The sequence below is a fragment of the Ochotona curzoniae genome, unplaced genomic scaffold (genome assembly GCF_017591425.1).
Source record: "Ochotona curzoniae isolate NIBS_2020 unplaced genomic scaffold, NIBS_Ocur_1.0 scaffold_4683, whole genome shotgun sequence".
Taxonomy (NCBI): domain Eukaryota; kingdom Metazoa; phylum Chordata; class Mammalia; order Lagomorpha; family Ochotonidae; genus Ochotona; species Ochotona curzoniae.
The window spans coordinates 29,518,497-29,545,087 of NW_024467121.1; the positions used below are offsets into that span (position 1 = coordinate 29,518,497).

The following is a 26,591-nucleotide window of genomic DNA, read 5'->3' on the forward strand; positions in this document are numbered from 1 at the left end:
CTCACTGTAACAGGCTGATAGGCTTGGCAAGAAATCTGGTAATTTAGCAGTTAGGTTGTTTCTCTAAATACTTGCTGCCCATAATTGCTATTTTCTGCAGTAGAGAAACCATATCAGAGTGTGCATTCTAATGTCTTCATTTACTGTGTGATACTTAAAGCTAAGTGAAGAATGTTGGAAAGCCCTTGTTGTGTACACCAGTGACCATAATAGCTGAAAAAACAGGTGTACGTGTGTTTAGGTTAACTAAGGAAAGTGTTGTAAGCATTTTTAAATCCTCAGATTTGTTGACCTAATTAAGGTATCCCTTGAAGAAATTGCCTTGAGGAGTAAATTGATAGTTTGAAATGGTACATCAAGGAGGAATTCAGTAATACTTTATAATCGTATGTTAGGTGTAATTTTATGCTCAATGCTGCTTGTTTTCCAGTAATTTTAATTTTTATTCAAGATATTTGAAATGGAGTTGTTAGTAAGCCTATAGTAAATGTGTTTCAATATATAAAGCCTAATTTTAAATTTATTCAGAAAGTTTTCTTTCATCTACTGGTTCACTCCCAAAATGCCTGCTGAACCAGTCTGCAACTAGGACCCCTGAAGTCCGTCTGCGTCTTCCACAGGCATGTCAGGTATTCAAGTAATTGAGACTGCAGCTGCAACCTTCAAGAGTCTGCAGTAACTGGAAGCCACTGGGTTCAGAAGTGAAAGCAGGACTTGAATCCAGGCACACCAATTGTCCGATGTGGGAATTAAAATTCTTGGCCCACTAATACTTAATTTTAAACTAATTAGCACTAGTAATTATGCTAGTCTAGTTCTTTCTTACAGAAATGTGAAAATATTGATTTTTCGGAGCCCTATTTTTTCCAATTTATATTCTGTTATTTTGCTTCTAAAGTATGCTTCTGTAAATAAACAGAGCACTTGGATAGTGCTATAGCTGATAGTTACCTAAAGGAAAGGAACAGTTTCTAGTTTAGAAATGCAGTGAAGTTATATCTTACAATTTATCCTCAGATTGTCTTTTATTCTTGTAAGATTCACCAGGCACCTCATTAAGTTTTTGTTAAGATTTATTATTTTTTTTTATTGGAAAGGCAGATTTACAACAAGAAGGAGAGACAGATCTTCCATCCGCTGGTTCACTCATCAAGTGGCTGCAGTGGCTGGAGCTGAGCTAATCCGAAGCCAGGAGCCAGGAGCTTCTTCTGGGTCTCCCACGTGGGTATAGGGTCCCAAGGCTTTGGGTCATCTTCCACTGCTTTCCTAGGCTACAAGCAGGGAGCTGCATAGCAACTGGAGCAACCAGGACACGAACTGGCACCCATGTCGGATCCCGGCTAATACAAGGGGAGAATTTAGCCAGTAGCTATCGTGTCAGACCCACCTCATTTAAGTTTTAAAATATTTGTCTGACAGCATGTTTTTATTACTGGTCTCAACCTCTGCTTTGTTCTTCCTCTCCATGGGTGCTATTTTATTGAGACTTTTTAGTCCCTGGTCAGTTGTCCTTCTCTGTGCTAAATAACTAGACCTTGAAATGCCATCTATTGTTATTTTAATATTATTACACTGTTTAACAGTTCATTTTTCTGTTCTTTAATTCACCACTTCCTGATTTTTGACAAACCTATAGTATAATTTAATTCTATTCCCTTGTTAAAGTTTTCTATTATGTGAAATAAATTTGTTTGTGGTAGGTTTTTTTAAAGTGCACTGTGATTTTAAAAACCTATTAGCTGTAATGATAAAATATATATATAAGATTTTTTAAAAAGTTGTAGTGAGAATGTAAATCTAGATAGGAAAAGAAAAGCCCCCAGAGAAAGTTAAAGGATTAAAAAAAATTAGTGAAAGTGCTCTAAAATAATAAAGAAGTCAAATAATAAAGGAATCATATTACTTAATACTTATATATTCATCTTATCACATAATTATTTCAATATAAAACAGAACCAGAAAGTTTTCCAAGGAATTCTTAAAACCATACAGAATATTCAGTGGGAATTTTAAAACAAAACTATTTTCCAGAATAATTGGGCCATCTTGTTTCATTATTAGTATTCTGATACACAGTTAATCCTACAGTTTGCCCTTTTCTAGGAATCTGCCTGATCTAAGACTCTGTATCTAAACACAACTTACTGCTTACATTTGTCATCAACCAGTCCTCTCATATCACCCTTATTTTCTAGTGACTATAAAGTATAGGATAATAGGGAATACTGGTGGAGCTCAGGCAGGGAACCCCAATCGGTCTACCCTACTGCACATCCATTCTCTCATTACTTATGTGTTTGTGCTGTCTAGGAAAGTTATTTCTAATAATTTTTTCCAAATATTTGTTTACTTATTTGAAAGAGCAACAAAGAGAGGGAGATCACAGGCAAATCTTCCCTCTTCTTGTTCACTCCTAAAATGCCCACAACCTTCAGGACTGGAGCAGGAAAGCCAGGAGCCAGGATCTTCTTCCAGGTCTCATACATGGGTGGCAGGGACCCAAGTCATCAAATCGCTTTCTGCTGCCCTCTCAGTCACATTAGCAAGTTTGATGTGAAATAAAGCATGTGGGACTTCCATTGGCACTATGATACAGGATGCTTATATCTAAGCTGGCATGTTAATCCTGTGCCCCATGCCAACCCCTAAGAGAATTTAAGCAACAGTACTATTTCTGAGTAATAAAGTTATCTTCCTCTATTCCTATGAACATAATATCTCTGAGACCGTAACTGTTTTCCTTAGTTATATTTGATACTCTGTATTAACTTATACAGATGTATAACATCATGGTTTTTATTCCTAAATTGAAATCTCCTATATTACCCTAATTTGACATATAACTTATGGGCTCTGCATTGTGGAATGATGGATTAAACCTCTTTTTGCAATGCTGTCATCTGATACGAGTACTGGTTTTACTTCCGGCTGTTCCACCTTCATTCCAGCTCCCTGCTAATGTATCTGAGAAAGCAGCAAAAGCTGGCCCATGTTGTTGGGCCCCTGGTACCCACACTGGAGACCTGCATGAAGCTCCTGGCCATTGGTTTTGGCCTGGTCAGGTCCCAGCTGTTGTGGCTCTTTGGGGAATGAACCAGCAGAAGGAGTATCTCTCTGCCTCTTCCTCTCTTCTTCTCTCTCTGGATCCATCTCTGAAGAAGCTCTACCTTTCAATTAAATAAGTACATCTTTAAAATAGAAAACAAAAATTCAGGGTTTTTTTTTCTTATTGATGTTAAGAATTGTACAAAACCAGCTACATAAAAGATAGTCCTTTGTTAAAATTATTAAAAAAAAAAACCTGTTTTATCTTAGTTCAGTGTACATTAATCTTAAATGTAGCCATTATGAAGTATCTTCATTGTAACCCATCGAAAAATAAGCAGCTTGTTTTATTCTCTTTTAAATGAAGTTGGTTAGCTTTGACTTTGCTTCATAACTGAACTCTGATTGAGCAGCCTGTAGGAATTTGTGTTGAACTTTGCAGAGGGAAGAGATATTTTCTTTATGTTCACGATCAACCCTAAATTTGGAAAGGAACTAATTGCCTTATGAAGCATAATACAATTTCTGTATTAACAGAAACATTAAAAGTACCAAAGGAATATTTAGGTCATTGCTACTGTGCCAGTGTAAGTAGCAGGAGGATTATGTTTGGTACAGTAACACTTGCTTTAAAGCTATTCAAAATACATTCTTATCTTTTACTTTGTTTTTGACACAGCCTTTATTTAACATGGAAATAAACTAGTTCCTGTTGTTGAGACTGGCTTGATCAGAACCACATAACTAGTAGGCAGCAGTTATGTTAACCGTTTCCTAGCACTCATTCCATTGCTTTCCCTGTCCTATATTATTCTCATTGTGGCCCTCAGCAACTTTCAGTAGCTCACCACAACAAAACTGCTTGTATGGAGTTGGGTCCTCAGCTTTGCTGCAACCAGTAGCTTGTACTAGCTGGTTAATTTTGCCTGAGGGTTGCCACAGACACTTTTCCAGACCTGTACTAGAGTGAGAACTTAGGTAATTACCCATGTTGTTTACCTTTTGATCTGTTCCTTACTTCATTTAATATCTCCAATATTGAGGACATTTTAATTCAGAAGTCGTTTTCATGTTCTAGATTTAGATATGTCAGGGAGTTTTCTGTTTTCTGTGTAATTTTTAAACAACAAACTGTTAAATGTTTCTTTTCCCTAGCTTAATTTTTCCGAAAATGAGCCATCATTCATTTTGGTTTTAGGCACACAGCTTTATTGCAGTCAGTAGTAACTTATTACCTATAAAATCCTGAAGACTGTCATCACTGAATTAAGTGGCCATCTCAGCTCTTGGAATTGTCCAGCTATCTGTGTTTATAGGAAACATCAGAATACTGGAAAACTGGGGCCAGTGTTGTGGCACAGGACATTAATCTGCTGCCTGTGATTCCAGCACAATTTGTGAGTACTGGTTCCAGTTCTGACTGTTGGACTTCTAATCCATGTCAGACCTAATGTACCTGGCAAAGCAGTGGAAGATGACTCAAATGCTTGGGCCCCTGGCACGATAGTGGGAATTCCATTGCAAATGGAATTCTTGGTTCCTGGCTTTGGTCTGGCCCTGCTCTAGCAATTGGGCGATTTGAGGAGTGAATTAGCAGATGGAAGACCTCTCTTTCTCTCTCTCTCTACCCACCTCTTCTTCTCTGTAATTCTGCCTTTAAAATAAATAAATCTGAAAATTAATCTGGATAATTTGGCTCAGTAATCTTTTTAGTATTTTGTGAGAAGACACTTTTTTCCCTAGGTGATTTTGCATTATCTGCAAGTTATAACAAGATCCTTTTCCATCACACTGTGCCAATATGCCATGTCATATCTGTCGTATCACACTTATTTTCCTGACTTGTGTAGTGGGGAAAAAATTCATACTTGCTGCTTAAAGTATAAAACAAAGGGAAAAAAGTGTAGAAAAAAATTTTTTTTCTCAATTTTTATTGTGTTTTTTTTTTTTTTTTTTCCTCTGCGTTAAAGCAGAGAAAGAAGGCAAGAGATCTTGCTTTCTATTCTTGGCTCAACCAGTAACAACAAACATTACAAACTCTCTGAATAAGTATTGTAGCTTCTTCACCAAACCAGATAGTTGAGCTAAATGACCTCTGAAGTCTTACTCAGTTCTAAACTTCTGTAATTCTGCATATGAAATTCTCTTTGACATAGTATAGTTGCTTCTGTGGTATATGTGTGCATATATAAATTAGTTTCTTTTCATTTTAGATATGATGAATGGATTAAAGCAGATAAAATAGTGAGACCTGCTGATAAAAATGTGCCAAAAATAAAACATCGGAAGAAAATAAAGGTATTTTGCTAAATGTCATTCTTTCTTGAAGAATTTTTGCAGTTAAATGTGTGTTTCTTAGTATTCTTTGTGCTGTACTGACTAAAAATGTTGGTTTTATTGAGTGTTAGATTTTATTATAGTTTTGTTACATGAACGAAAAGCCATTTAGAACCAGTATTAAATAATCTTTGAGACTAAGCCTCAGAATTGTATGAAATAACCAATCCAGATTTCATTTAGTGTGACTAAGAGACATGAGGCATTGTAATATTTGTAAACCATTCCATGGAAGAAAAGAAGATATCTGAAAGGAAGAGCCTATCTGGCAATTCTTTTTGTCTTCGTGTTTAACCATGGGCAACAGCTTAGAAAGTGTTCACAAGACTGTATTAATTACACCCTACATATATCTAATGAACTCATGAGGAATATTAATGTTATTTGTGCATTCTAAACTAGATATTTCTGAATGTGTTTCAGATTGTTGGTTTTGTTTAAATTTCAGAATATTTGCATAGATTCCCTGGTTGAGCATCCTTAATTTGAAATCTTCCAATTCAGATTTCTTATTCAGGTTGCTCAGTTTGCTTGTGCAATACTGTTATTCCCAACACAGAATCTATAATGAACATTTCAAAGGTTTGAAAATGAGCAAGGAGAAACTTGGGTTTTTTCAGTTAATATTTAAACCTAATGTGATTTGATTTAAAACACTTATGTAATAAGCACCAATTATTAGCCTCAGCTGCCTAGTGCCAATTTGATTCTCCATAATAATAATAATAGATGTAAAACCTTCTTGCTCATTCTATAGCAGTTTGTTATGCACTTTAAGGCAATTTTTTACTTTCTTTGTTTTTGTCCTGTATTTAATAATATATACTTATTAATTTGAGTTAAAAATGGATAACATTGTTACTAATAAATGTGTTATGATAAATTATTGCTAACAAAATACTTTTTTTTCTTAACTTAGAATAAACTAGACAAAGAAAAAGACAAAGATGAAAAATATTCTCCTAAAAATTGTAAACTTCGGCGCTTGTCAAAACCTCCATTTCAGACAAATTCCTCTCCTGAAATGGTTACCAAACTGGATCTTAGTGATGCCAAAAACTCTGATACAGCTCATATTAAATCCATAGAAATTACATCTATCCTTAATGGACTTCAAGGTAAACATAAAAATCTGCTGCATGCAAGTATTTGATTTTGATTTTCATAAGTCAAATTCTATAAAGGTAGTGCAGTAGCATTCTGTTTTTAACCAGATTTTAATTCATTATTGCTTGAGATCGAGTTGGCATTAACTAAGGCCTAGAAATCTTTTCTAGTAGTAGTAGAGCCAAGAACACAATAGAATTTTGAAAAATGTAATATTCATCCTATAGCACTATTATTAATCTCTTTTTTCTTCTTTTTTATTTAAACATTTTTTAAAAGATTTATTTACTTATTTACTTGAAAGTCAGAGTTGCAGAACTAGGAATAGACAGAGTGCTTCTATCTGCCAATTCATTGCCCAAACAGCCACCGTGTCTAGGGCCGGGCCTGGCCAAAGCCTGGAGCTTTATCTGGGTCTCCCACAGGTTGCAAGGGCCCAAATACTTAAACTGTGTTCTACTGTTTTTCCCAGGTGCATTAGCAGGGAGCTGCCAGTACAGTAACCAGCACTCACAGGCCATGATTTAACCTACTACTGCTCCCATGTTGTCTGGAAAGATTTATTTTATGTATTTGAAAGACATAATAACTCAGAGAGGGAAAGAGATAGAAATTGATATTTTTCACTAGTTTACTCCCCAAATGGCTGCTCACACCAGGATGGACTACACCAAAGCCAGAAGCCAGGAACTCCTATGTTGTAACAAGGACCCAAATACTAACACTATGACATGGGGGGGTCAGTATCACAGCAGTAGTTGGATGTACTATGCCGCAACACTGTCCTGTATTTTCCTACGGACAACATGTAGGGAAAATATTTGATGTAGTGTGTAAGTTGCCTCCTGGGATGCCCGCATTCCATATTAGAGTGCCTGTTATGTATCCCAACTCCTTTCATCTCTGGTCTAGCTTCCTGTCGTGGGAGGCAGGAGGTTATGGCTTAGGTACTTGAGTCTTTATCAATGTATCTGAAAAACTTACATGAATTCCTGGGTCTTGACTTTTGCTTGTCCCAGCCCTTACTCATATGGCATTGGGAGTAAAAGAGTTTGTTCATTTATCTCTCACTGCCGTAAAAAAAATAATAATAATTAAGGGCCTAGTGGCTAGAGTCCTTGGTCAGGATCCCATATGAGCGCCGGTTTTAATCTCGGCAGCTCCACTTCCCATCCAGCTCCCTGCTTGTGTCCTGGGAAAGCAGTTGAGGATGGCCCAAAGCACTGGGACCCTGCACCTGCATGGGAGACCTGGAGGAATTTCCTGGCTCCTGGCTTCGGATCAGCACAGCACCGGCAGTTGTGGTCACTTGGGTAACTGGATGGGAAGTAGAGCTGCCAGGATTAAAACTGGTGTCCATATGGGATCCTAAAGCGTTCAAGGCAAGGACTTTAACCATTAGGCCACACCGCCAGGCCCAATTTTTCTGTGCATTTTTGAAGCAGCCTCATAGCATTAAAAATATTCATTCTGTGATACTCCCAGAAGTGATTACTACACTGAGTTTTGTGTAATCACTGCTCTATCTTTCTTCACAATTGGATTGTCTGTGTGTTTAAATCTTTTTCTTTTGAAAAATGTTTATTTTTATTGGAAAATTAACTTTCATTGGAAAATACAGAGAGAGGGAGATACAGAGAATAAGATCTCCTGTGTACCGGTTTACTCCCTAAGTGTCCACAATGGCTGGAACTGAGCCAATCCAAAGCCAGGAGTTTCTTCTGGGTTGCTCATTTGTGTGCTCTGGAATGTCCTCAAATGCTTTCCCAGGCCAGCCACAAGCAGCGAGCTGGATGGGAAGTGGAGCAGCCTGGATTAGGACTGGCACTCATATGGGATTCCGGCACATAAAAGCTGAGGATTCAGTCAGTAGGCTATCACGTAGGGGCCTGTTTGTTATTCTTTAAGAAGTGTTCTTTAGTTTAGCAAAAACCAAACAAACAAACAAACAAACAACCAAAACTGAGCAGCAAGCAATACTATTTGAATAGAGCTTCCATCAAAATCTGATCTCAGATTCAACTTCTCTGAGAGTTTGAGAAGCTCACCCTAGTTAGAATAGTTGTAATGGATGAGCTAACAAGAGTAGTAGGGTGCTCTGTGTTTTCCAACTTTAGCATTACTGTGGCTTATCACTCTTTCTTAGAAGTAGAGCAGAATGTTTCTGCTGGATAAAATGATGTCACTGATACTCAGGCAACAGCATATGGCATGGCAGAGAGCTGGAATTTCATCAGTGTACAGAGCAAAAGAGAAAGAATGAGGATATCAATCCTAGGGTCTCTGCTGCAGTCCTTAGAATCACGTTGTTCTTGATAGCTGAAATCTTCTCCCCCACGTCCCTGTACTCTTACTTTGAGGAGCACATTCTATTATAGCTTTTTAAGAACCAGTTGTGTCAGAAAGAAGGTAAATTTTTAGAGATGTGTACATATATCTTCATCCAATTATTTTTACATATATCCTTATTCCATTTATGGTGACTGGATATCCTTTATTTATTGCTATAATAGAATATGACAGTCTGGGTAATTTTTACAGAGGAATGATTTCTCACAGTTCTGAAGACTGAGACATTGAATTATATGAAGTTTTCAGCCTCCGCTAAGGGCCTTCTCACAGCATGAAAACATGTCAGGGGCATCACAGTGTGAGAGAGCTGTGTGGGCGTGGTCATGAAGGAGGGAGAGCAAAAGAACCTGCTGGAAACAGTTTATTTTATGACAGAGTTACTGCCTACAAAGCTACCTTATTCCCAAGATAGCATTAATCCAGTTAGAAGGGTGGCACCCTCATGATCAAACCCTCTTAAAAGGTCTCGCCTCCCAATACTGTTAGAATGACAGTATTACATACATTTCATTTGTGTTTTGGGAGGGGATATTTAACTCAGAGTAGCTGGCTTGGAGCCTTTTATTTGTATTATTCATTTTTGTTGTCATTGTTGTTGTTTGTTTTTGTTATGTTTCTAGTGTTGATTCTATGAAGTTCAGAATTTTTCTAATTCCTGATACTTTGTATGTGATTTGATTTGCTTATTTCTTTACTTTTTTCTTCCTCTGGAATCTTGAATCTTTGTTTATAAATCCTCAAGTAGCTATCTCCTATGTGGATATATTTCCACCCCCTGTTATGTGGTATTTTTTCATTCTAAGAACTTGGGTATCTTTATTCCAATAAATTTTTAAAAATAGTTTTGTTGAATATTTCCTCTCTTTTTTTTTTTTACTGTTCTTTATGAAGAAATTTTTTTATTAATACTTACTTTGGTATGGTTTCTTCTGTAGTATACTTGAATATACTTTTGAAAAAATTTTTGTTCGTCCTTTTCTCTTTTTCCTAATTTCTCAGAAATGTCACCACTCTATTTTTATTGACTATTTAATTGGTTGCTGTAATGTTTAATTTTTAATTAAAATTTGTTAATTTATAAGAATTCTGTTTTCTGCCTTTTTAAAATCATATTGTACTTAGGTAAATTTAGAGGGTTTTTAAAAAATTTTAAAAAGTTCAAATCCCAAATCAAATTTTTTACTTCATTGCTTACACTTTGATAAAACCATACAATGGTGTAACTATTACTGTAATCATGATAGTAGGACATTTTTATTATTGGTGGAATGTCTTTAAACATGGTTTTTTCATCTATAAAAAGGGTAGCAGAGCTAGCAACCCAAAATGGTAGCTCTTAAACAGAGGCAACTGTATAAAGTGTTTAGTACGTAGAAGGTATTACTAGAGTTCTTTTCTTTATCATTTTCTCCTTTTATTTTTTAGCTTCTGAAAGTTCTGGTGAGGACAGTGAGCAAGAAGATGAGAGAGGTGCTGAGGACATAAGTAGTAATGACAAAGAAGAATCTAAGATCGATCATTTGACTCATACCAGAATTGAACTTATTTCTAAAGAAGAACAGAACAGTTCATCTCTGCTTGAAGAAAGCAAAGTTCACACAGATTTGGTAATATCCAAACCAGGATCAAAATCTCCAGAAAGACTAAGAAAAGATATGGAAGGATTATCTGAAGATACTGATTATGAAGAAGATGATGATGTCACAAAAAAGCGAAAGGATGTCAAGAAGGATGCAACAGACAAATCTTCAAAACCACAAATAAAACGTGGCAAAAGAAGGTATTGCAATACGGAAGAATGTTTAAAAACTGGATCACCTAGCAAAAAGGAAGAGAAGACCAAGGGCAAAGAATCACTTTGCATAGAAAATAGTAGCAACAGTTCATCAGATGAAGATGAAGAAGAAAAGTCAAAAGCAAAGATGACACCAACCAAGAAATACAATGGTTTGGAGGATAAAAGAAAGTCTCTACGGACAACTGGCTTCTATTCAGGATTTTCAGAAGTGGCAGAAAAAAGGATAAAACTTTTAAATAACTCTGATGAAAGACTTCAGAACAGCAGGGCTAAAGATCGAAAAGATGTCTGGTCAAGTATTCAGGGGCAGTGGCCTAAAAAAACTCTGAAGGAGCTTTTTTCTGATTCTGATACGGAGGCTGCAGCTTCCCCACCCCATCCTGCCCCAGAGGAAGGAGCCACAGAGGAGACCCTACAGACTGTGGCTGAGGAGGAGAGTTGTTCACCCCGCATCGAGCTAGAGAAACCGTTGGCAGTAGGTGTCGACAGTAAGGCTGTTGAAGAAAAAACAGTAGAAATCAATGACAGAAAAGCAGAATTTCCAAGTAGTGGCAGTAATTCAGTGCTAAATACGCCTCCTACAACACCTGAATCGCCTTCATCAGTCACAGTAACAGAACCCAGTCAGCAGCAGTCTTCTGTCACAGTGTCAGAACCCCTGGCTCCAAACCAAGAAGAGGTTCGAAGTATCAAGAGTGAAACTGATAGCACAATTGAGGTGGATAGTGTTACAGGGGAACTTCAAGACCTGCAGTCTGAGGGGAACAGCTCACCCACGGGCTTTGATGCCAGTGTCAGTTCCAACAGTAGTAATCAGCCGGAGCCAGAACATCCTGACAAAGGTGAGGAGGAAGAAGTCCATATTGATTATTTTTAGAATGTCCCCTCTTGCATTTTTAGTGGTTTCACAGTACCTCTTGTTATAATGTAAGGCACTTAGCTGATTTATTTGTGTGAACATAGTAGAAATGGGAATTTGAATAATACTGAAATTCATTTAAAAGTTTGAGAGGCCTTTAAAGCCCTTTGCTTGAACTGTCCATAACCTTTCACAGTGAACAATAACACATACTAGAAATTGCACTGTGGCACAAATCCACACCTGTTTGAAAAATAACTATCTACACTGGTTGACTAAATGGCATGAGCAACATAAATATATTTCTGTAACATTGTCTTTGAAATTGTCATGTGCAGTTTCTCACAAACGTTCTGATTTATTGACAGACCCCTCCACCCTTAACCAAATACTATATGTAGGGGTTTGGAGCAACCAACTGGCCAGGCTCTGCTTTACTCAGACAACCGTGTCAAACTGGTTTTCAATCCTGACTAACTTGTGTGAATTTGTAAAGGAATTTCTTTCTTAGATGCATAGCTTCCAAATTGAAGGACCAACATATGTGTTAATAATCTACAGCATTACTTTTTTGATTTTCTGTGAAATTGTTTAAAAGTGGAAATTCAAATTAGTACTTTCCAAAAATATTAGTGCCTTTTGATGGTGCCATTGCTATCCATTTCTGTCATTTTTCTTAGAACCCACTATGTTCAGGTATCTTTGAATCAGTGTACTTCAGGCTACCAATTGATTTTTTTTTCTTTAAAGAACCAATTGACTTGTGAAGTACATTTTCCCATTGTAGATAGGAGTGCCTAGGGTATGTATTTTGTATCATATGTCCCATTTCTATCTGCTAACTTTAGTGGTTTTTTTTTTTTTGCTAAGATTATATACCATATAAATTAATGTTTTCTCACAAATCGTCAGTTAAAACATTTCTTCTTTTAAAGAAAATATTTATCAAAAAAAGTAAATTTAAAAAAGAGGAAAAAGAAAATATTTCTGTGCAAGACAGAACGAGCTCCCATGCACTGGTCTGCTCTCCAAATTCCTACAGTGGCCTAAGGTTGGCCCAGAGAATGACATGAGCCGGGAGCTCATGCTAGGTCTTTTCTAAGAGTTGCAGGAGCCCAAGTATGGAACCATCTCATTTGCCTCCCAGGATCTGTATTAGCAGGAAGCTGAAGTTGGGAATCAAACTCTGGAATTCTAATGCAGGTTGCAGGTTTCCTAGCAGGTGTCTTAACCACCAGGCCAGTCACCTGTCCTAAGACATTTCTTCTTAAAATTAATAACTAAGCAAAAAAAGTATAGTTGCAATTAAATCATGGTGATTTTTTTTTCTTTCATAAGTATGCAGCTACTATGGCTATGTTTGTGTGCTTTACTTAACCTTCATTGAACTAAACTATCTAGGTATGTATGAAAGAGTCCTTTAGCACAGATAGGCTTTCAACAGTAATATATAAGTTTACAACTGCAGTTTTTGTTAGGTTGTATTTTTGTCATGTTCATTATTAAACCTAACAGAGAAGAGTTAGCACATAGTATTTCGGAAAGTTTTGGTTTCTTAGTGTGTGAAAGTATTAAATTAAACATTCCTGAAGAAAAACCTGGTGATCACAAAATCTGTGCTTCATTATAAATAGTATTTAACTCACTTTCTTTATATTTCACTTAAATTGTATCAAAATAATAAGTTATGAATAACATGATCCATTAAAAAAAACACTAAGAAATTTCAGTTAATAGCCGATCCCATTCTCAAAGAAGTCGTGTTTGTACATATAGAATGTTGATTTTGCCATTGGTAACAGAACCAAGAAAATTTTGTTTCTGTAGCAAACCTTATGTGATTGTATAATCATATTAATTTATATAACATATTATGGCATCTGACATTTGAACTAAATGGAGACAGCACTTCTTTAGTGTCTGGATGAAGGTGACTTTTTTGTACTCCAAGATGATAGAAATACTTAGGAAAAACACAAAAATATAGTGGATGCTAAGGACCAAATGAAGAACACATTACTCTGTGGTAGTGATGTCCTGCAGCATCAGGACAGGACTTGAACTAGTCAAGGAAAAAGGAGACATCCATCATGTGATAATGTCATTTCGCATCTAGAAGATGAGATTTTTCTTAGAGCGTCTGCATTGAATTTCTAAGACATGCATACACACATACCATTACAAATATTTACGTAGATGTATTTGTAATGTATATTATGTTGAATATATTCTATACATAATTTATATATGAACTAAGCATTCCCCTGGGAACTAAGTTGTTTTTGAAGCAAATTGGTTAAAATAAAAGTATAAATTATGGGAAAAGTTTATCCCATTAATATTTTATGTCATTTAAAATTATAGTATAAGGCATAACAGCATTGACTTCTTTAAACAGTATTTAGATTTTACTGTTTTTTTGTGAATCTTTATAAATTTCAGTTTTTATTTTCAGCAAATAATTATTCTTCAGTTTCTAAATACATAAACTCCCAGAGCTATGTTGAAGACAATTTTAATTTATACTGATTTTTCTTCTAAGAATGATGTGCATGCTTTCTTTTTAAAATACCTAATATTTATTATATGTAAGAATTTTGACAGTTCATTAAAATTTTATTTTCATTTCTATGTTAATTATAAATTCACAGAGAACATTGGTTTGGAATTGCTTTTTTACAATGTGTAATTAATTTATACCTAGGGTGTGTTTGATTTTATTTTGTTACTTAATTTCTTTTCCATTATAGCCTGTACAGGTCAAAAAAGAGTGAAAGATGCTCAGGGAGGAGGAAGTTCATCAAAAAAGCAGAAAAGAAGCCATAAAACAACAGTGGTAAACAACAAAAAGAAGGGGAAAGGCAGTAAGTGTGAAACCTGTAGTTTTTGAAATGTAATAGCTGATAAGAGTATATCCAGAATATGCGATAGATCAATGGTTTCATTTTTTTCTTGATGCCCTCAAACTTCACACCAAAATTTTCTGTCCTCTGTATGCAAATTAACTCATCTTCTTCACACTGCCCTTAGCCCTCCTCTTGTTTTTAAAAATAAACTTTTTGAAAGGGAAAGGGGCAGTCCACAGTTCTCTGATCGTATAGTAAACTCTGGGACTAAGCATGTGGTATTGTTCTGCAATAGTATTGATTGTTGATGAATGATTAATTCTTGTAAAAATAATAGTATAATATAAACATGAACTTCATTGCTATCTTCATATTCCACTGTTTTTTCCATTTGCTAATAGATATATATTATACATTTGTTTAGTTCTGGATTTTTATTACTATGAAATTTGACTGCTTAGTGATTCTTCAAGGCAAAGTGAGCATAGACAAAAGCAATCAAGATAGCTTTAGAATCCTAATTCCAGTAATTCCAGGCTGTATTTATCTTTGGTACTGCAAACTATGTGACCCAAGAGCAGCTACAAGCTAGTATGCTTCCAAGTAAATACTTCACTCTAGCAATGACTCTGTTCATGGACGTACATGAAATATATTATACTATCTATATTTCTCCAGAAGGCTGCACATTGTATCTCTTCTGTAGATAAAGGAAGAAGCGGAAAATATGTAAAGAATTTTTTTTCAGGTGTCCCACACTGACCTCCTGCTGCTCTTCCAGGAGACTCCTGCCACCTCCACTGGCTGACCTTTGCTAGCAGCCGGCTTGGCTGCACTTCAGTGCAGAAAAGGGTTATTCGGCCAGCTCCCCGAGGTTCTGCTGAGCCCATATGACTTCCAGGCGGTGAATATGGCATCCCTCGGGCCCCGGGCGGCTGTGCTCAGCAAGGCCATGAAAGCCAGACGGAGGCAGTCCACTGCATAAAGTGGGACCAAGCCTTGGGTGGCTTAGCTTGGAGCTGCCAGGGGTTTCAAAGAAGCAGTGGCGGGGGCTGGGAGGGAATTTCTGTTACGTGTAAAAAAGTGGTGGAGTTTATTTCCAAAAGAGCTTGGTGGGAGGAGGTGCTGTGTACCTTTACTATTTGTAATACTTTTCAGCCTTTGAAAGCCTTATTAGTCTTTTTTTTTTTTATGGCTATTCAAAGAAGAATCAATATACCATATACATAGTATTGTCCATCAGTTAGTTGGTGTAGCTGATGGGTATTTATAGTGATAGGATATATTTTTCTTGCATTGTGTTTTTCGTCTTCAAGACTTTATTGCTTAAATTACATTTCCCCGAGAGGTCTCATTCAACAAGTCCGTTACCCATGCAGTTTAGAGGTTCAGCAGTTGATTACGTTCTTTCATTTTAAATAATGCCCTTCTGCCATGGTAAATCAGAATGAACTAACTTTTCTCTGAGAATGTTTTATTAAAGTTTATTGGTTGCTGATGAAATCTAACATAATACTTTATGTCCAAAAAAGAAGTGATTTGTGGAAATACTAATCCCATCACTTATTTACATGGTAAGCTGTCAAGGTTAAGTATTTGAATTCTAGTACTGAATCTGAATTCTACCAAAGGCATGTGTAGCTTATTTTTTACACTGGCTACTAAATTGATCATATATAACTGAATATATTCATCAGAAGGAAACTGAAGTTACCAGGGGAAAAGCAGTGGTTTCTTTTAGTGAGCTATTATTTGTGACACAGAAGTTATATTAGAAGAAATTCATTAGACATGTTAAAATTGTGAGTGTATTCTCAAGGAATTTATTCAGTATGATTGTGCATCATGTATGTGGCCAAAAGAAGGAAAATGTTATGTGCAAACTTTTTTTTTTAATCTTTTTATTATAAGTCAGAGTTGCAGAGAGAAAAGGAGAAATAGGTCTTTCATTTATTGGTTCACTCTCCAGAATGGCTGCAGCTACTGAGGCTGGGCCAGACTGAAGCCAGGAGCCCAGAATTCCATCTGGGTTTTCCACATGGGTGGCATCAGCCCAAGTACATAGGCCTTCATCGTGAGCTTCTTTGCCAGGCACAGGCTTGGGTTGGAAATAGTGGAGATTCCATCCGGCATTCGTATGGGATGCTGGTGTCCAAAAAGCAATAGCCCAACCCCACACTCTCTAACACCTGCCCCATCTAAAGTTTCAAAGTTAAAAAGTTTGGATAGTTTTAAAATTTGCTATATTTTACTTTATATTAACATTATAGAGTAATAAAAACCTTGAGGTGATTGCTGTGTTTTTGACAGGCTATATCATTTGGAAGGTTAGTTGGGTTTTTCATATTGTTTTATTATTATTATTGCAGTTTAAATAAGAAAAAGTTTTTTTTTTTAAAAAATCTTTAACTTTGGTGTTTGCATTTATGTGTGATTGTCTAGGTTTATAGGTAGATTGTTATAGTAGGAAATTCAAATAGTTTTATGTAATTTATTAAAATCTGTGGTGGATTCTTTGTTACCTTTTTGTTTATTAATGCTTTTATTTTTCCTTTAGCAAACAGTAGTGACAGTGAAGAACTTTCAGCTGGTGAGAGTATAACTAAAACTCAGCCGGTCAAATCAGTTTCCACTGGAATGAAGTCACATAGTACCAAATCTCCAGCAAGGACACAGTCTCCAGGAAAGTGTGGAAAGAATGGGGATAAGGATCCTGATCTCAAGGAGAACAGTAACCGACTACCCAAAGTTTACAAGTGGAGTTTTCAAATGTGTAAGTGACTTAAGATTTGACTTAATTGCTAACTACTAAATCAGGGTGATAGGGTCACGAGTTTCTTTATACTTCTCTGTATTCTGTGTATGTGAGAGATCTCTATAACAGAGAAAGTTATGTCTTATATGGGACACACTAGGGCTAGTGCAGTGGAACACAGGCTGATCCTCCACCTGCGATGCCAGTATCGCATATAGGCCCTGATTCTAGTCTCTGCTGCTCCAGTTCCAGTTCACGTCCCTGTTTATAGCCTGGGAAGACAACAGAAGATAGCCCAAAACCTTGGGCCTCTGTACCCACATGGGAGAGCTGGAAGAAACTCCAGGATCCCAGCTTAAGACCAGTTCATCTCTCTGGCTGTTTAGTCCGTTTGGGGGGTAAAACAGTGGAAGGAGGCTGTCTTACTCTTCTTACCCTTTCTCTCAACATGTATATGTGTGTGTCTCAATCTCTGCAATGCTTTCAAGTAAAAAAAAAAAAAAAAAAAAGACACACTTGAATTCTTCACCTAGGGAAATACCTCAGGTATTCTAAGATTATGAAGTGTTTTAAACCTTTGATATTTTTCTCCCAATAACAAAGTTATATGCATTCATGAAAAAGATAAAAAGTAAAGACAACAAAAAAGTTTATGAACAGTTTTCACTGAAAAACATAGAAAGTTAACATTTTTATGCCTTCCTAGTCTTACTTCTAAGTGTGATTTGCTTTTCAATTTTATTTTAATACCTATTTATTTGAAAAGAAGGGAGAGAGACAGACTACCTTTCATCTACTGATTCACTCCCCAGATGCCCACAGTAGTGAAAACTAGGCCTCGCTGAAACTGGGAGCTATAGAACTAGTCAGGTTTTCCACATGGACAATAAGACTTTCTAGAATTGTGTATTAACAGGAAACTGGAATTGAAACTAGAGCTAGGCTAGAACCTGGGCATTCTGATATAGCATGTGGTTGTTCTAAGCAGAGTCTTAACCACTCTACAAAATCCCATCCTTAAGTCAGATTTCTTTTAGTGACACATCATAGTGTTACTGTTAATGATTAGAAATTTTACCATATTTTGTATCATAAGGTCTGATTCTGTATATATTCATTCCTCAAAACATATTATGTACTTATTATGTGCCAGGCATTTTTCTAAATGATGAAAAAAGACTAAGGAAATAACTATTATGAAGTGTTAGTTCTTTTGCCTTGACTTTATTCCATAACCACACTATGTCTTTGTATATATTTACCATTTTGTTTTCAAAAATACGTATTGGATGGGTATTTGGTTAAAATACTAGCTAAGACATCCACGTCCTGCATCCAAGTACCTGAATTTGATTTCCAGCTCTTGACTCAAGCTTCCTGCTGATGTAGAGCCTGGGAAGTGGCAGGTGATGGCTGAAGCAGTTAGATTCCTATAACCCATGTTGGGACCTGCATTGACTTCATTATTGCTTCTTGGCCACAGCTGGGCCATAGTGGCCATGTGGGAAGTCAACCAGTAGATGGGAGCTCATTCTGTCTCTACCTCTCAAATTAATTAATTAATTAATTAATTAAAATACATGTTAATTAATGTTTTAAATTCATAGCGGACCTAGAAAACATGACAAGTGCTGAACGCATTACAATACTTCAAGAAAAACTGCAGGAAATCAGAAAACATTATCTGTCATTAAAATCTGAAGTTGCTTCTATTGATCGGAGGAGAAAACGTTTAAAGAAGAAAGAGAGAGAAAGTAAGTATTTTCACCTTATTTTATCTAAATGTATTTTATCTAAGCATTTGGATTAATATGTGTTTATGTCTGTATGTCAGACAAGTTATTTAATCTCTTTCTGCCTGGGGTCAGAGTTGTGGCATAATGGATTAAGCTCATGCAATGCCAATATCCCATATGACTGCTGGTTTGTGTCCCAGCTGGTTCATTTCAGTCCAGTTCCCTGATGATGGTCTGAGATAGCATTGTAAGTTGGCCCAAGTGCTTGGGTCCCTGGAACCCATGATGGGGTCCAGGCCCAGCCCCAGCCCTAGCTATTGTAACTATCCATGGAATAAACCAGCAGATACAAGATTTATTTCTGTTTGTCCCTCACAGTAACTCTGCCTTTCAAGTAAATAAAATGTCTTTTGCCTTAGTTTCCTTATTTAGAAAATGGAGAGAATTAACTGTAATCATGATACTCACTTCCATAGGGCTTGCAATCTAGCCCCAAATCCAAATAACATTTTTGTTTTGGTTAGTGAAAGGCAGTAATTCCATGGGTTATTTTATTTTAAATACACTTTAAAAATGTGGGGGGGTGGGGAAGTCAGATATACAGAGAGAAGGAGAGACAGATCTTCTGTGCTGGGCCACCAGCACATGCAAGACAAAGGTGAAGACTTTAGCTGCTAGGCACCAGACCCTAAATATGCTTTTTTAATGGCCACAAAAGGCCACAACACCCAAGACTAGATCAGACAAAAGCCAGAAACTAGGAACTCTCATCTAGGCATCCAAGCTGTTGGGCTAACCTGATGCCTACCAAGGTACATTAGTAGGGAGATTCATTGGAAGCAGGGTAGCCAGTAATTAAACACTGTCCCAAGTAGCAGCTTAACCCAGTCAAAGCACCAGCCCTAGATCTGGTATTAAACTGGCTGGTAATAAATGTCTGTCTTTAGCAGACACAGTATGGTGTTTCAGGTTAGTTACATGTCATGTAGTGACCAGCTTAAGATATTTAGATTATCCATCATCTCAAACATTATATTGCTTGTAATGAGAATATTGAAAAAAACAAATCTTCATTGCTGTTTGGAACTGCATGGGACAGTATTTGGATTGTAACCCTCTGTATCATGGTACAACAGGATTTATTTTGTAGTGACTTCTTGCACATTAACCAAACTCTGTCCATACTCATCCCGACCACAGCCTCTGGTAACCAGTATTCTTTTCTTTGCTTCTTTGAGCTCAGCTTATTTGAAATGGCACCTATGAGTGAAATCATGCAGTATATGTCTTTCTGTTCCTGGGTTATTTCACATTACACTGTGATCTCCAGATTGATCTGTGTTACTGCAAAATAAAAATTTTTTGTTAGCTGAATAGTTTTCTACTAAATAAGTGTGAAAAATATGTCTGTATTTTCTTTATCCATTTATATGTTGATACATTTACATTGATTCTACATCTTCATTATTGCAATTCCAGATCTTCACTATTGTGAGTAGTAAACATGGTACAAATGTATTTTTGACATACTAACTTCATATCGTTTGTACATAGACTCAGTAGTTGGTTCTAGAGATTATTTTTGGTTTTATGAGGGACTTCTGTACTATTTTTACTGTTTTCCATTGTGGTTACAGTGATTTATATTCCTGCCAAGACTGTATGAGTTACATTAGGTTACAAATGATCAGGACATTTTGGTTGGTTGAGACTTTCGTGACAAGAGGAATGAATCTGTTTAAAATCCTGAGGAAAGGAGTTACAATAGTTTATGTGGGCTGCCAATAAGAAAGTATCACAGAGTGATTTAAGTAATGCATATTTAATATTTCATAGTTACAGAAACAAAGTCCAAGATGAAGGTGCCAGTAGGTTTAATTTCCTCAGTCCTGTCTTGAGTTACAAGACAACTGCCTTCTCCTTGTGTCGTCACATAGCCTCTGTGTGTAGAGTTCTCTGCTGTCTCTTCTGATCTCTATATCACTCCCATTGTGGATTAGGCCCGTACCCTTATGATCATAATCAACTCAGCAATTCCAAATATAGTCATATTGGGAATTAAAGCTGTAACAGAATTTTAGGAAGACATAATTCAGTTCATAACAAAATTACTAGCCGGAGAACAGTCCTTTTATCAAACCTGGGGTTTTTAAACTTGGCTCTAGTGACATTTTGTGTCAGATCTTTCTTTGCTGTGGAGGCCTGTCTTGTGTATGGTGGGATGTTTCTCAGCATCTCTGATCAGTGTCCACTAGATGCCAGTGGCACCCACAGTTATGTCTACCAAAAATGTCTTCAGTCATAGCAAAATATCCTCAGGGAAAAGAGAGGCAAAATCATCACAGGTTGAGAACCGTTACTCTGAAATAGAAACACATGTGGTGCCATTTGCACCTGGGAAAGCAGCAGAAGATGGCCCAACTGCTTATTCCCTTGCCACACGTGTACGAGGCCCTTATGAATTTATAAACTCTTGCTTTGGTCTAACTCACCCCTCGCCTCTTGACCATTGTGGGAGTGAACCAGTGGATGGAAGATCTTCCTCTATTTCTCTTTGTAACTCTACCTTTCCAACAAATAAATAAATAAATCTTTTAAAAAAAATTTCTCGGGACAATTAGCACTGCAGATCATTCTTAATGTATATATCCGCATATATACAGTAAAAACAAGAGCTAAGAACAGCATACTAAAATTTGCATTCTTATTCATTGCTAAAAGCAGAAGCAAATATCTTGTAAAACTTGAAATATCTACTTGGAGAACAAGGTAATTGCAGTTCCAGCAGTGATCCTTAGGGGAAAATGTGTATCTAAAGTTTGTGTTATATATATAGTAATAGTAAGTAGAAATAGTTAAAGTGTATGATTAATTGGTGAGAAATAGATATTTAAAATTTTGTTTATGATACATACAACATTACACTTTTTGGTAACAGAAAACAATTAGAAATTGAATTATAAATACAATGAGATACTACTGCACTTTGAAAAGAATAAGATGAGGCCTGGCGGGAGGCCAAGATCAAGTTTGAGGAGAGGTACAAGACTGGCAAAAACAAGTGGTTCTTCCAAAAGCTGCGGTTTTAGATATTGTTTCTTGTTCCACTCATTAAAGACTTTAAAAAAAAAAGAAAAGAAAAGAATAAGATGTGAGCTCGGTGAGGTAACCTAGTGGCTAAAATCCTCAGCTTGTATGCCTGGGATCCCATATAGGTGCTGGTTCTAATCCCGGCGACCCTGCTTCCCATCCAGCTCCTTGCTTGTGGCCTGGAAAAGCAGTCGAAGACAGCCCAAAGCTTTGGGACCCTGCACCTGTGTGGGAGACGCAGGTTCCTGGCTTCAGATTGGCTCAGCTGTAGGCGTTGCGGCCACTTGGGGAGTGAACCATTGGACGGAAGATCTTCCTCTCTGTCTCTCCTCCTGTCACTATATCTGACTTTCCAATTAAAATAAATAAATCTTAAAAAAAAGAGAATAAGATGCGCATGTATAGAGGTGGAAGACACTTTTAGACTCAGTATATCATGTTTGCTTCTGCTTATGTTTTTAAATGTACATATTTTAAATTTGAATGTCTTATCTCCAGATTTTAGAGATCAAATTCATATAAAATGGGAGTTACAGATATTTTCTGTAAAGAAGATGTAAATAATGCATACTTGTTTTTGTGGGCCAGTTTGTAAAAGCTATTCATCTTTGCTTCTATAGCTGTGAAATCTCTCAATCAGTAGTAGGTGGACATTGGGGCTGTGTCCCAATACAATTTTCTTTACAAAAGAGATGGGCCAGATTTGTTTTTTGCTAATAATTGGCTATCCTAAGAGAGTTTTAAAAAATTAGAAATTAGTGGTGATGTTGGGAACGTGAATATTGCAGAGTGGGATGGTTGTAAATGAGAGGGCGATTAGATTTTCTGATTTACTCCACTGGAAAAAAATCGTTTTGTTAAACCTGTGTGTTTCTTAACTACATTGAACACATATTTATAATTATGAAAAAAAAATTTTGTCAGTTTTTGTGGGGTTTTTTTGTTTTGTTTTCGAGAATTTTCTTTCTTCCTTCCTTTCTTTTTTTCTATTTTTTTTAAATTGGTAAGTCAAATATAGAGTGGAAAGAACCATCCAATGGTTCATTCCAATGGTTCATTCCAATGGTTCAATCCAATGGTTCATTCCCCAAGCGGCTGCAGTAACTGGAGCTGAGCCTATCAGAAGCTAGGAGCCAGGAGCCTCTTTTAGGTCTCCTATATGGGTGCAGGAACCCAGGGCTTTGGGCCATCTTCCACTGCTTTCCCAGGCCACAGGCAGGGAGCTGGTGGGAAGCAGGACAGCCAGGATTAGAACTGGTGCCCATGTGGGATCCCAGCTCATTCAAGGCAAGGACTTTAACTGCTACACTATCACGCTGGGCCTGAGATTTTCCTTAAGGAAAATAACTTGGGTATCATTTGCTTTGGAATTGAGAATGATTTCGTTGAGATGGACTTGTGTTCCAAAATATTTAGCCTTACACTCTCTTCAACATTCAGATTTATTAGGGAAAGAAAAAAAATGCAAGAATTGGGGCAGAAATTTTGGGTTATATAATAGATTTTTCCTACTGGATTCAAAGTTCTTTTTGGTATTGTTTCCAAAGGTGTATAACATATTTTGTTCCCATGTCTTATAAACTGGTCACACATTTTTCTGTATTTAATCCACCCTGAAGCATTCCCTCATTTGTCCTATGTCAATACTGCGGTAGCTGGCCACTCTCTAACTGCTCCTGTTATAAGGGATCCTCAAAAGTTCACAGAAAGTCCGTATTGTGGCAAAAAAACTGCATGAACTTTTTTGCACCAAAGTAAGATTATTTCATTCCATTTTAGCCTTAAGCTTTTTAAAGTATCCTCATACAACAGGTTTTACTACAGAGGAGTGGTATTTTATTTTCCTGAATTGTCGGATGTACTTTTACAAAAAAAAGTAAGCTCTTGGTTTGGTTTCCTCTTTTCTGTAGGTGCTGCTACATCTTCATCTTCTTCTTCACCTTCATCCAGTTCCATAACAGCTGCTGTTATGCTAACTTTAGCTGAACCGTCAATGTCCAGCACATCACAGAATGGAATGTCAGTTGAGTGCAGGTGACAGCAGGACTTGCTAAAGCACTTTGCACTTAATGGCTGTTGAGGGCCACGTCTTTTTTATATACTGCACAGTGGCACAAAAAAAATCAGACAAGCACTATTTTATATTTAAAAATTGTTTCTTGACAAGCTGACTTGGCACTTAAGTGCACTTTTTTTATGAAGAAAAAGTACAATGAACTGCTTTTCCTCAAGCAATAATTGTTTCCACCTTGTCTGGAAATTGTGTGTCTGGTAACTTGAAGGCCTTCCACTGTGGCAAATGGAGGCTTTTCACTGCCAGGAAGGACAATACAGTACGCTTAATTAATGGGGTGGGCCAGAACATGGTAAGATAACTTACTGTATATGTATTCCCTTGTATTTTGTTAAAGCTGGAACATTTGATATTTTTCCATTTATTTATGAAAAAATATGAACCTATTTTCATTTGTACAAACTAATTGTTTTTTAATGCAAGTCACCACAGGGTGGCTTTAATTGTATAAGTCAAGCACATGTAATAAATTCAAAACCTGCAGTCAACAGGATATTAGACATCAATCCTGGTAACCAAATATTATGAAAGATTCTCTTTAAAAAGACTGAATATGTTTACAGGTTTGAATTAGGCTAAAAGGTCTTGCAGTGGCTTTTCATGCCCCTTCAAATTGGAATGGAACTACTGTACTTTGCCATTTTTCTATAAATCAGTATTTTTTTTTAATTTTGATATAATACATTGTGTGAAAAAAGTGGCTAATAAACTGTATTAAATCTTAAACAATGTATAAAGATTGTACTTAGCCAGTTCAAAGTGTATATTTATTCATAATGAATTATAACAGTTATATTTTTGTGTTTTCTTGTAAATGTTTCTTTTCCTTTAAATACAGATAATTCATTTGTATTGCTTATTTTATTATGAGCTACAACAAAAAGACTTCAGGAACAACTATTAGTATGGTTCAAGGTTGTTGATCTGAACTGTCTCAAAAGGATGGCTGTTATTTTCAGTATAAATAGCTAATTGGGACAGTAGGCCTATAAAATTAAATGCCTTGTATAAAATTCAGAATGAACGCAAAGTTGTTTTCACTTGTGTTGACTTTATGTTGTATGATTCCAATCTCTGTTCTGTTTGGCACTTGTATTTAATTCTTCACCTTTGTAAGACATTTGTATATTGCGGATGTGTTCATTCAAGCTATTTAATACCTGGCACTGTTATTACACAGTACTTTACTGTACAGACTGTTTTACTGTTTTAATTGTAGTTCTGTGTACTTTTTTTGGATGGAGCTGGCATGTTTTGTTTGTTTCCTGGCAATTCGACATGTGAGAATTTCAAAGCGTTTTGTTGTAGATGCTAACGTGTCAGAATCCTTTACATTCAACTTTTCTAAGAAAAGCATTTTCAGTCTTGTAGTATGTGCTTACTTACAGTAACTAATTTTGTTGAAAATGGTTTCAAGTTATTCAAATTTGTACAGGACTGTAAAGATTTGTTGACAACAAACTGTTGAAGAAAAAGCTTATAGAATAAAAGCTATAAAGTATATATTAGGATCTGCAACAATGAAGAATTATGTAATATATTGTACAAATGTAAGCAAAGGCTCTGAAATAAAATGCCATAGTTTGTGAATCCTTGATTTTGTTTCTAAAAGATTAAGTAATTTTAATGCTTCCTTAAGTGATAATTGAGACAAATACACATATCCTGCACGTATTAACCCTCGAAGGGTTATTTGACATACAAAAAAGCAAATCTTATATTTATTAAAACACAAAATTAATTTATTTGAGGAGTATTTTATTAGGTATTCTAATATCTTTGCGTACACGAAATGTTTTTTGCTTGAATCTCAATGTAAATAGTTTTCATATTATTTGAAGGTTTATATTTTTTCTTTAGCACTTGAAACATTACTGGCAGCTTTTTAACTTGATATGCCTTTTATGTACTTCATAGAGTTCGTGGAAGATGGTAATAAATGTAAATGCATTTTGGTGCAAAAAAAAAACTTGGGATTACAGTTTTTTCTTTATATGCATTTTCCAGGAACTCTTTGAAGACCCCGACCCCCATAATTTAGTGTAATGTACTCTTGATGCATACAGGAATCAGTCAGCTATAGTTTGTAATGCTTTTCCCCCAGAGAGTCTTATATTTATTTCTCTGAAAAGTGGCAGAAAGAGTGACAGGGAAGACATAGTCCATCTTCTGGATCATTCCCCAAATGGCTGCAACAACCTGGGATAGGCCAGACTGAAGCCAGAAGTTCTGAACTTGAATCTGTGTCTCAGTTGGTTGACAGAAAGTGCTTCTCCTATCCCCCATCCTGCTGAGGTTCATTTATTTATAAAGATTGTAAAAATTTATTTGAAGGGCAGAGTTAGAGAGACAGAGATCTTCCATCTGATGGTTGCAGTAAGCAGAGCTGAGCCAGAGGCCAACTGCCCAGCACTCCATCCAGGTCCATCCATGGATGGCAGAGGCACATCTTCCACTACTTTTCCAGGTGTGTTAACAGGACACTGGATCAGAAGTGAAGCAGCCAGATTCCATGTGCCACTCCCATGTTGGATGCTGATGTTGTCGGTCCCTCACAGGATCATTTAGGAGGAAGCTGATCAGAAGAGGTGT

At 36.4% G+C, this 26,591-nt stretch overlaps 1 protein-coding gene across 6 annotated transcripts in view; it reads left to right on the forward strand.

Annotated features, from left to right (window-relative positions):
- The window catches only part of ARID4B (AT-rich interaction domain 4B), a 106,736-nt gene extending 81,147 nt beyond the window's left edge, over positions 1 to 25,589 (forward strand). For 3 of the 6 annotated variants that reach the window (XM_040967889.1, XM_040967890.1, XM_040967892.1), the window contains 7 exons: positions 5,259 to 5,343; positions 6,302 to 6,500; positions 10,267 to 11,481; positions 14,249 to 14,362; positions 16,902 to 17,117; positions 18,707 to 18,853; positions 23,836 to 25,589. In XM_040967889.1, the coding sequence (XP_040823823.1) occupies positions 5,259 to 5,343; positions 6,302 to 6,500; positions 10,267 to 11,481; positions 14,249 to 14,362; positions 16,902 to 17,117; positions 18,707 to 18,853; positions 23,836 to 23,963 (2,104 nt within the window). In that variant the 3' untranslated portion in view covers positions 23,964 to 25,589. Of the gene's footprint in view, positions 1 to 1,101; positions 1,222 to 5,258; positions 5,344 to 6,301; positions 6,501 to 10,266; positions 11,482 to 14,248; positions 15,919 to 16,901; positions 17,118 to 18,706; positions 18,854 to 23,835 lie in introns of those variants that run through there. The other 3 variants (XM_040967888.1, XR_005882489.1, XR_005882490.1) reach the window with 3 other exon arrangements.
- The last annotated feature ends 1,002 nt before the right edge of the window (positions 25,590 to 26,591 follow it).